The sequence below is a fragment of the Orbicella franksi genome, chromosome 1 (assembly GCF_964199315.1).
Source record: "Orbicella franksi chromosome 1, jaOrbFran1.1, whole genome shotgun sequence".
Lineage (NCBI taxonomy): Eukaryota > Metazoa > Cnidaria > Anthozoa > Scleractinia > Merulinidae > Orbicella > Orbicella franksi.
The window spans coordinates 11,313,169-11,325,476 of NC_138145.1; the positions used below are offsets into that span (position 1 = coordinate 11,313,169).

At 35.8% G+C, this 12,308-nt stretch overlaps 1 protein-coding gene across 1 annotated transcript; it reads right to left on the reverse strand.

Moving 5' to 3' along the window:
* Positions 1 to 469: 469 nt before the first annotated feature.
* LOC145490033 (uncharacterized) lies at positions 470 to 12,012 on the reverse strand. The gene is made up of 7 exons (XM_081469128.1): positions 11,878 to 12,012; positions 10,285 to 10,914; positions 6,160 to 6,226; positions 4,784 to 4,865; positions 3,813 to 3,889; positions 3,599 to 3,710; positions 470 to 3,041 (listed from the first exon to the last, which is right to left on the reverse strand). The coding sequence occupies exons 1-7, from the start codon at positions 11,942 to 11,944 to the stop codon at positions 2,901 to 2,903; spliced, it is 1,176 nt and encodes a 391-aa protein (XP_081325254.1). The 5' UTR covers positions 11,945 to 12,012; the 3' UTR covers positions 470 to 2,900.
* Between the last annotated feature and the right edge of the window lie 296 nt (positions 12,013 to 12,308).

The following is a 12,308-nucleotide window of genomic DNA, read 5'->3' on the forward strand; positions in this document are numbered from 1 at the left end:
ATCTCATTTTGTCAGAGTCTGTATGTCACTGCTTGGGGTAGAAGTCGTTTTAATCCATCTTAGTTGAGGAAACTAGATTAAACTGACCTTAAATAGCCTAAAGATGTCGAGGCTAAAGGTTTTGTGGCTTGACGTCGAACATTGTAAGACCTAAAATCCGCATTACACAAAAAAATATTTAATAAATGGGGCTCCAGTTTCTTGGGGCAGTTCATCGTGCCACGCCCTTTCAATATCCAAAGTTGGTATTTTTGTAGCTCAATTAGAGACTGGAGCGATTATGCTAATGAGGCCAATTTTATAATCAAAGATTCCCAACAGCTTCAAATGACCTCAGCCCCAACCATGGGGTTAAGCCGAGAGCGGGAAACTTTGTCTTGATTAAAATTGGATCCAGGGACACCCAGCGAGCTTTCTTTTCAGGATCTCTCAGCAAACAGAATACTCAACAAATAAACCCTTTTGGAAGAACATCCAGATGCTTTAATAGGTTACACACTTTTCTATTCACAACAAAACACAGGCAGTTTGAAAAGAATTTTACACCTTCCAAAAATTTAGTCTGAATCCAAAATAAACACGATTGTTATTTTCAGGCACTTTGAAGTTAATAGATATGAACCGTAATAGCATTCTCACGTGGCGTGCATGTGTCAAAATTAATATATTCTCTATAATATTATTCAGAAGTATGCACATGACTGAGTGAATTGAGTATAAACAAAACCAGATGCTTAGTAATAACGAAACCTAAAGATAAATAAAATTAATGGTTTACATTAAAGCTATCCACGTTCACACCTCTTTGGACACCTCCCCAGCCCCATCCCCACCCCCAACATATTCAACAATGTGGAGCTTGGTTACTCAGCTTTCCTGGGTTCTTACAAAGATGTGAGAGAAATAAATAAACTTTTTTACGATAACTGCAGAAATTCTTGTGCACTCATTGGTTAATTTTCATTGCCAATATGCGGATAGATACATGAATTTATAATTAATGCGATACATCAATGAGCGAAGAGTGGACAATTTGACAATTTGTTATCGTAAAAAACAAATTGACGTGAGTTTTTCATGTGTCTGTCCTGTTTTTGACAATGAATTTCATCATAACATTGTCAAAGTAGTCTGCAGATATCGCCTTGTGGATCCACAACCACTGACAATGTTAGAACAAAATTCATGATCAGTCACAAGAAAAACACATGAAAAACTGACGTCAATTTGTTAAGTAGAAAATGTGATCCAAAATGGTCAGGAAGGAGTATGAATATCAAACAATATATATTTTTGTCATAAAATTCTTAACTTTCTTCACGATTTAAACAAAGTACTACATATATCTTGTTCGTTAAGTCGTTCCAAGTTTCTGTTCCTATTTCTGATTTTGAACACCAAGAGAAAAGGGTAGAGAGCCCTAAGGAGAGTTCATTTACAATACTTCAAATAATGTGCAAAACCAAGTTCTCAATTTACACTCCCCAAAAGAGCTTTTCCTTCTGTCTTTTCTGAATAACTTTGAAATCACTGAAATAACATGAATCATATTTAACATATAGAGCCTTGCTTCTTTGTATCCTAACAACTTATTCTAATGTGAAGTAATCTATGACAATGATATGTATGTTGAATTATATTGAAGTCCCTTACTGTTTAACCAAGCTCCACAAGTTGAAAATCTTAATTTTCTAGAGTTCAAGGGTCCCAAGGTACAAGTCTGTAACAACCATCACTTCATTGAAAAAAAAAAAATTCCCTCCTTGAAGCTATGGAAACACTTTGCTCTTCATTTCCACTGCAACAGTCTCAAATTCATTAATTTCACAATTTTCACAGAGAATGTTGCACTCAAATCTAAAGAGGACCTGTCTGAATTTAAAGCTTCTTAAATTAAGGTTTTGCATTCTTGGCATCACTTATTTTGCACACAGAAGTCACATGATAAAAAGTAAACTACGTGTACCTGTCAGCTTCATAACAGCACTCTTACTTTTTCACAACCAATTTACAGACCTTATCCAAGACCCATAGGCCTTTTTATTGTAAAAGGCACTAGGGTCACACTTTTAAGCAATTCTGTCACATACAAAACAGTCTTGAAATGAAACAATAGAGTTTGATTTGTCTTTTAGTTTATAAAGCAAGTGACTAGCAGAAGTGCTGCAATTCTGGCTTCTTATACTGACTCAGCATGCACATATACTCTACTTACAATATTATTATTATTGATAATGATTGCTATAACTTTATCTGTGAATACATAGTATATAGTTTATAGTTGAATCACCCATCAGAATCGCCACGACCAATCCACTGGATTTGTCACTACACAACACTAGTGTGATGGGATTATTTATTTACAATTTGGAAATACATCCAAATAATTTTTCAGAATTAACACAAACTTTGTACCAATGACCCAGATATAAAAAATTATAATTTGAAATTTCAATAATATTCTTTTTGTATAAAACTTCTTTCCATGTCATTATTATTTCACCTACTTTTATATCTATCCATCCCTGGGGTTAACCCAAGCCATTTGTATTTAATGGGTGCACCAAGCCATTGATTTTAGCCAAGTCAGTTCAACTAAAAACAATATTGAAATGATTTTCCTGCAATATTCACATGCAGAATCTTTAGGTAGGGCACATTATTCCTCTTTGAGGATCTTTTAGTTAAAACACTAAGCATAAATTATTGAAAGTTATCTTCACCTAAGCTACAAGATAAAAACCGTAGTTTAGACAAGAAAAAAAAACAACTGTCAAACCAGGTAGGGGCACCCTCATATTTAAATTTAAGAACCAAAACCACACTGACAAGTAACATTAACATCCAATGATTGATCAAAAAATAAAACAACTCAAACTCTTAACTAATATTTAGCTATTTTAAGATTCTTTGAATGAATGTCGAGGGGCTACAGGAGATCCTTGACCACTAGCACCGCTCTTATCACCATTGCCATCCTGATCACTGCCAACCACTTCTTGATCACTGAACAAGGGGTTGACAACTGTCATATCACCTGTCTGCAAAGTAAACAATAATAAATGTAGAAAATGTGTTTCCAATGCAAATTACAAAGGTATGGTAATTGAATGCATCAGCTAAAAGAAGGCTACACAGTGTCCTTTGAACTGTGTTCTCTCCTTAACAAACAATGGTAAACATCACCTTTTGGTTTTCAAAAGAGAGGAATAACAGTTATTTCCTATTTCTGCATTTGAGCATAGGGGAATGGTTATGAAACCCGGCAAATTTCTTTGCTGTGTGTTTTTGTTCTCTTTTTTGGCCTTGACCATGTTTAATAGTTGTTTACTCCGTACTGAGGAACTAACCAATAGAAACATTTTGGTTACGTAATTCATTCATAGTGTATGAGCAAAAAACAAAAGATTGTGCACGGTTGTGGACCTTCCAACATAAATCCTGACATCTTTGTTTCCTCCTTTGATGTTTGCTGGGCTTCATAACCATTTCCCTCTAAAAACCATAATTTGAGCAAAAGCTACCTGTGACATTCTAAATGACAGTAACCATCTCAACATGTTGTTGTTGACACAGCATGTCTATGTGGACAACCTACCGGAGCCAGTCCGTGACACTCATAGACAGTGTAATCTTCATCATCTCCCTCATCACTATTTTCGTCATCATCAAGTGTCTCTCCCTTAATCCCTCTCTTCGTTCCACTAGCCCTGGTTTGAAACAAAAATAATTCTTACACAATGACCATAACAATGGCACTAGGGAATAAAGTAATCACTGCATACAATCTGTACATAATTATATCAACTTACTTTTCCATGGCTGACAGTTGACTTTTTGTCTGCTGATAATGATATATTTCTGCACTGTAATCAAGCTTATGGTCTCCCTAAAACAACATACAAAATTCCATTATTGAAAATATACACTCACATCATTACATTCAGATTTTACTATCAATTCTTTCATATTTTCTGGCTAATACTTACACCTTTAATGTAGCTGAATGTAATTTAGGCTAAGTTAAACGCGAAACAATGCTGGCCAGCAGTCACTCCCTGGGCATTGGCGCAAGGTAGCCAGGGGATTGCACAGGGGCCTTTGCATGTTTACAGCTCGGCTTATGTTTGTGAATATCAGGTGAGTTTGGTTGAGTCATGGTTTGTATTTTGCAAGCCACAGGATGCAGAGAAAACCAGTTTTCAGGCTTGACATCTGGGCAAGCTGTAACTATGATGTACTAACTGGGAAGTCATTCTCACTACCCTGAAAACAATTCATCTCAGTCTTTAAGTAGTTAAATTTCATCAAAAATTTTCCCAAGAAACTCTACTCACCAGTTAGGCAAGTGAAGGACAGAATCTACCAGCCCAGTTGCAAAATCCACAAGCCCCAGGTTATTGGACACAACTTTCCTTGCCTTCTAATAACATAGTCAAGCCAAAACACCCATGGAAAGACCAAACAAACATAATATGCTGCCAGAGCCAAATAAAAGGTTTAATTTGGTTTTTACCATACTCAAGTTTAGAGTGGCAAGGTTAACTTACTAGTGTATGTGATAAGTGAAAGATGGTAAATTTGCAGCCTGGTGAATAAAAGATAAAGATGAAAATAATGTTACCACGAGCATGGGACGAAGAAAAAATCTGAGTTCCCAACAGGTAATGTGTTCGAATCCTGTTGGAGACTCAGATTTTTTTCCTCATCCCATGCTCGTGGCAAACATTTCATCTTTATCATTTACTAATCATACAAATCTCCATAGTGAACGGAAACATACCTTAGTGACCTGTGCACCCTGTTTTGTAGCTCCATAACTTGAATACTCTGCTTCACTCACAGCCTTTGCTGTAGTGTGCAGCCTTACAAGAAAATATTACATTTTAGTTTAACCATTCAAACACAGCAAAACAATAAAATGTATTTATCATGCATTGTGTAACCTTGTCCCTGGGGTACTATGTCATTGCAACATGTTGTCACAATGCTTCATTAGCAGGGCGTTGGTATATCTATATGACGTTGTCTTCATTTGTATTCATTCGGGTCATACGGCCGCTTTTTCACCCCCTAAATTAAATACCCAATGACTTTGTCTCCTTGAATCCAGGTCCTGCTGGACCTTTGCCGCAGGTTGCACCCAACAGCCTAAGTGATGAGTCTTTTTCGCTTGATGGAAGTACGCTGTCGAGTTCGTACAGTGGTTTGTATGACACCTTTGATTCTTTGATCAAACTAGACCACTGCGAATTGTATCCTCTTTTTGATCTTGATTTGGATGATAAAGGTTTAAGGATTGGTCACTGGAATGTTAATCGCTTAACTTCAACTAAGTTTGATCAGATCAAGCTTTTCCTTGCTGGAGAGTCTGGTAGACCTCAAGTTGACATGCTTTTCTTAAACAAAACATTCTTAAAGCCTGATATTCCTGACTCATTATATGCCGTTCCCGGATTTACAATTTATCGCTGTGACAGAATATCGAAATGTGGTGGCGGTGTAATGGCCTTTGTCAATCAAGATCTGCGTGTGAAGCGTAGAGCTGACTTGGAGAATGCTCACTTAGAGATTATTTGGCTGGAGGTTTTCCCATTCAAGTCAAAAAGGTCTCTTTTTATTTCAGGAATTTACCGTCCGCCCTCGTACTCTTCGGCTGACGATACTCGCTCGCTGACGATACTCGTGTTAATTTCACCCCCAAGCCTTACTTTCTATTAAGTAAAAAAGTGAAGATGAAATAATTATTATCAGTCCCAATGGAGCAAGATGACATAATTCCTTGGACAATGAGAGTTGAGAATAATTTCATGTAAACAAGGCTTGGTATTCAAGAAAACACACACCAGGGGAGGAGTTGATGACTTTTGAAAAGGTCATACAAAAAGGTAAATATAAACTGTTGTAAGACTATGGACAAAATTCACACTAATGCTGCATTAACTGGCTCAATTGTGCTGTGAATAACTGGGCCAGATAGTGATGCAAACAGCAGTAATTACCGCTGAACAAGCTAAAGGGTTCTCCCTTTGCCCTCAAAAAGATAAACTACTTGAAGTCCAACACTTGGTAAGCTGCTTGAATAACATAACAAATAACAACTTAAAAACTACATCTCTCAAAGAAATACTGTAACAAAATTAATGCGAGTTTACTTACTTATACCAGCAGTACCCTGCTAACGCCAACCCTGCAATCCCAGCCACACTGCAACCAATTACTATAACTAAAGAGAAAAAGATTTTGTTAAAATGACATGCTTACATCACAGTCACATGTAATTTAGCTTTGTTGTTTCGTCAATTCAAAAAACAATCCCCTTACTGTCAGAAAATAGAAAATGAGAGTCGAGTGCTTGAAAAAAATATTTAGACAGCAAAATTTGACGTGTTTCCATAGAGACACAAGCCTATTTGCAACTATTCTTGCTATTTCTTTAATAATAGCATCTCATTGCAAATCTGATATGAAGAACATAATAATAATTATGGCTTTTAAATCAGTATTAAGTTCAAGAAGAAGTCTTCAAATTTAAAATCTTCATTACTTTGGTCAAGCTAATCAGAATTACATTTTGGCAGAATAGTAAAATGCTTCATGGTCCATTTTCAATTTCACTGAAAGTGGGAGGCAACCTGTCTACAACTGATGCCTTAGGGAATGAGGCACTGCATAAAATAAGGTGTTTATGAATCAGACAAAGTCAGGCAGCTAAACAAAAACTCCTGCCATTTTTGCAGTTTTTACTTTTCTCCACAACTGTACCAAGCAAAGTGATGAAAAAAGCCACGATAGAGGTTTATACATTCTATGAATTTGTAGGCTTAGCCATGATTTAAAATAGCAAATCATTCAGTGTTAAATTCCCTGCCTCACAACAACCACAAATGTCCTCTGTCACAGTGATTTTATTACAATTTGCTACCACTAGGCAGTCCCTGCGACTTGTATTTATACCTCATCATACTTTTTTGTTATGTTTCGGCAGCATATTAGGCATGTTTGGTTGCACCATGGTTTGTATTTTGGTGGCAAGACTAAAGGCACCCGATATACTGCCAAGCAGACTAAAACAAAAGGTATAATAACATTATTTATAGATATATCATACCCAAATTTGGCCAAAGTGACCATGACATCGTAGCCATATTGGGTCATTGACTTGATATTGCAGGATATCAGGACAGTAAGCACAGTCTGTGATTGACTGATTGCAAATTTGGGTACAGTGACACAAAAAATCACGTCTCAGTCCAAAAGCAATGTGTCCTTTTTTCCCATAGACTGACCCCATTTCTATTATTTTCAAGACCAATTATTATAACCAATTAATTTGCAGCAATGCCAGTAACATACAATTGTAGTTATGTAATAAGTTTAAAATTTTTACAATCTTTAAACCTCTTTTAAAAACATATTTATTTGAAGTGGCTTATAATATATAACTGACATTAATTACATAGTTTATGATATTGGAATAATGTTCATAATGTTGATGTATAGAGACAATTTTTTTAGTGTATTTATTTTATTCTTTTGTTCTTCTAATTTATTTTATCACTGATTGTGATGCATTTTTCTTTTTATTTCAATGTTAATATCATTAGAATTAGGATCATGATTTCCATTTTAATTTTTTATTTGTGAATAGTTTTTATGAATAATTTTGTAAAGTGCATGTGAACATATCCACATGTTAATTTCCACTATAAAAGTACCATTATTATTTATTCATTATTAATATTATAATTTGGGTAGCTGATCTTTGCAACTCAATTTACTTGGACCCAATAAAGCCACAGAAATTTCTTGATATTTTAAGCTCAACAAGCTAGAATTATAATGCAAAAGAACTGGGTAGCTTTGATAGTGAACAACTCCAATGTAAACTCCAATGTAAACACAGTGATTGTAATCTGTTTGAAACTGAGACCTGTTTTTCACTAGCTGTACCATGTTATGGTCTCCTAATAAAGTTCTTGCTCTTCTCTCTCTTCATGCTGTTTTCAGTGAGAATGTAAACCACTGTAAACCAAGGTATCCACCCTTCGAAAGAAGCAACCCATGAAAACTGACAACCCTCCAAAGTAATGACAAAACTGAAAATAACAAAACTCAGTGAAGTTTGACTTTTTGGAAGTAAATCTGAGAAACAAATGACAAAAAGGACAGTTGATTACTCTGCCCTGATATAAAATTTTCTCTTTGCACCTCTAACTTACAGGAATATTCTACAAACAAAAATAAAATAGACTTGTTTTTGCAATTTTAATGTACGCTTACAGCAAAGAAAAGTCTAAAAGTTCCATGAAGCTGATAAAAAATTCTAATGATTAAATGATAAGAATCATTTCACTCTGAGTAGACACGCATGATTGTATGTTTTCAAATTACCCAGAGCTGTCCATTACTCAATTTAGCTATTTGAGCCAAACTTTTGCATCAACTGTTGGAAGATAATCTTTTGGCACCTTAAAATAGACCGATAAAGCATACATTTGAAACATGAATCTTGTTTTCACAAGGACATTTCCAAACACTGGCACTGACATAAAATGTTTTAAAATTTAATTTCATTAAACCTGCATTGAGTAGCATTTTGTCTACACAGTGTTACTAATTAAAACAGTTTCCTTTTGTTTCTCTTGCCACAGCTCTTTCCAAATATAAGTCCATTCAAGGACAGCTTGCTAACAACAGTAACTATATTTCATTGTCAAAAAATTAACACCATCTAATTGCCCTTTTTGTTCAAAGGAATCAGCCAGGTGAAAACATCTGCCAATTTATTATAATAGAAGTGACTGAAAATTTAAAAGAATTTGATTGTGTCCATCATAAAAGCTTAAGGGCAGTACAGGATATATTCTTATACTCCAACAGTCACTAGTTCTGCAAATTTATTATAATTTTATGGAATTTAAAAAACTAACTTCAGTCTGAAAGTCATTGTTATTTGTCAATTTTCAATATTTTTTTTTTCCAATTTTTGCCACAACTTTTTCAGAAACCATAATATTACTTCCATTTAACATAAAATTTTCTTGATTTTAATAATTCCATAAATATTTCTAAAAACTACAGTCATTACTTGCTATTTCACAGCAACAGTTATTTCCTGAAACACAGTAGTGATAAAATAAATGTTCGCTTCCCCAGCATATCCAAATTTTTTTGGTCCTGTATTTTCATTGAAGTTCATGACCTAAGATGATTAATGTCATAAAAAGAAACTAGTTTGCAAGCCAAGTGCAATATTATTCTGGACGAGTCCAAGAGTAAATGAATTGAAAAGTAATTATTGGTCATCTATCAAAATATCTCAACACCATTATAAACTTCTGAGAGATATAATGCCGAGACTCTACTGAATAAACAATATAACATATAATATTGTCAATATTGCCTGAGGAGTAAACAAGAAAAAACGTCATCAGGAAGGGAAATCTACCGACATTAAAAACTTACGTCAGTTTTAATACACAGTCCTAGAAACGGTCTGCATGTTGCGTTAGTCAAAAGAATTCTGAATGTATGCACATTTTACACCAAAGCGTCTTATAAAGGATTATTTTTACAAACTTTCATCTAACTGCAAAATTAATGAACATTGTATCCCCCGCTGAATGGAAATGGTAGTTCCCTAACGAAGAGTTTTCGTATTTGTTGCAATGGAAAAAATAACAATTAAGATTATACGCAAGAAATTGTAACCCACAAAGACTTCATGAAGATTCAAAGATTCGACACGCCAACATAAGGAAATGGCTCGTATTTCAGGAAATAAAGGAGAAAGGATCACCGCAGATCACCGGACTAGTTAGTTCCAGCCTCACCTTCATAAATCAAAATTTTGGAAGTTTTGAAGCAATCACCCTTGGAAAATGCCTACAACATTTTCCAGCTAATCACACTCCTTGTTTTCGTTTTCGAAACAATGAACAAAATACTATAATCATTTCCCACGAAACATTCAGAAGTAAAAACACGGGCGCCACTATATTTTTCGTGTCTCTACTAAGTAGCTACATTGGCGTCTTTTTAACGTTGCCTAATATAATGAAAAACTGAAAATAACATTAAAATAGTGATCATGTTGTAAGCCGCCCACTTCTTCCTAAATCAAGGTTGAATTTCACATATCAGAAATCGCGATATTTGAATATTTGTCACACTTAAATAGCACTTGAAAAATTACCTTCCCCAAAAATGTCTCCTGTTGAAAACAATATTAAGACTTTAAATTTGATTTCTGTTAGATAAAAAAGGAGAGAAAGAACTTACATAAAAAATAAATGTCGTCCAACTCTGCTCTGGCTGGGGTGTTCTTTACTTTCAAGATGTACGGAGGTGGTGTTGACGCTGACGAGTTGGAATCTGGAACAACCGCGAATCCGCCATTCGAAGATTCCAGCTCAGCTGTTTTGCCTTGTTCGGCAGTTTGCGCCAATTTATTTTTGCCATCTCGGGCTAGACCGTCTCTTGTGGCATGGCGTTGATCTTTATTTCTCTTCGAATCAATATTTAATCGCTCCTTTCGCTCATAATTTCTATTTGTCCTGATATCATGCCGATTTTTACTCTCTCCGTCATTTTTCGGGGTTAACCGCCTCTCGTTGTTCGAAAGCTCCTTCGATTCGACATCATGAGAATTAGCCTTATCTTCTAATGCTTGGCTTCCACTATTCGGTAACGTTTCCTCCAAGAGATTTTTACTTGATTCATCTTCCAGACTATCCGAACTGGAGTCTTCGAGCCCGGTCGCTGGAGCGCTCTCTAAATCCCTCTCCTCTTCGTCGCTCAGAGAAGACGCTGTCGTCGGAGTATTTCTCCTGAAGGAATCGAAAACCTTGTGCAACTCTAGTCCGTCAGTGACTACTACATTTTCATACTCGGCTCTTTTCTGTTCCACACCTGAAAAACATATTCAACATGCTTGACGAATGAAAAATATGCAAAAAGGTACATGAACAGAAAAGCTTGTTGGTCTAAAATGGCGAATACTGCCTTAATTCTTTGTTCTAAATCTCAAGATATGGAGGAAAAAAAAATCCCACTGGCAAACCAGGATTTCAACAAAGGGTTGGTTCTACCACAGCAAGAAGCTGTAACTAGTATTTTGAAAACTGATACATTGGGAAATTGTCATTTCTTCTGATATGAGATTCGTTGCATATGCCTCGCCATGTTTGAATTTCGCTTTCCTTCACGACGCTGAGCTGAATTTTATTTGCTCTTTTTTGGCAGTAAAAATTCTGTCAAAACCTATCTTCCAACAAAATTTATGTCGGTTCAAGTAGTTCTAATACATGGTCGAGAGATCACAATATTTTCCAGCGGACGTCCGTAAACTTCAAAAATTTGAATATTTTTCACGCCAGTGGACCGTACAACGCGGAAAAACAACAGGTCGCAAGGGCAAAAGTAATATGCTTTCAACGCCAGAAAAATAAGGAACATATGAGGTATACTATAACCTACATGCCCAAAATTTACGGGCAAAAAATCAAATTCAAGCAGAAAACGCTCTCAATGAATAATGTAAATGTAAACAAGCAACTCGCCCGTTCGCTTCGCACAGAACTTCATTTACACCTACCGCGAGTTTTGGTTTTCGAAACTATACGTCGTTGGAAAACAAGCCTGGCAGAAGATCTAGCCTCCCAAATAAACACAATAAAGTTTCAAAATTTAAACTACGTAAATTCAAATTTTCACGACGTAATTCCTCCGTTACAAGAACCTTGGTACAAGACATCTTTCCGCTCCACCACGCGTGAACATCACTCGGTGTACCTGCAATCTTTCACGTCGGTACCAGTTTCGGGAACTACTCTAGAATAAAACAACTAGAGCATCAAATTGTACAGTACTTACCTCCTATATGCTGACTTCCCTGGAAGAGTAAAAAGGAAAGAAAAAGGAGGTACAGGTTCGAATTCATCGCCGAAACTTCACCCCACCATTTTCAAACATTCGAACACCCGTCACCGGAAAGCTCTCTTCACGAACGGCTGTGAACGCGTGGAATGCTGGGCAATGTGTTAATTAGCATAATTAATTTATGCTACTGACGCGATAAGGACAAAAGAAACTCACTTATAGCCATTTTTTTTTTTTGAACGCGCTCTTTCCAGTTTCGCTTGCAAAATAAAACCGTTCTTGTGAGAAGCACATGCGAATCTGTTTGCAATGACTAAAGCTACTCCTGTTTACAACACAAAAATATTTTTCCAATTGGAAAAACTTAAGCGGATCAGGTGTAAAATCAATACATTGCCCCTTTCGGCATTGACGCTTATTTGCAT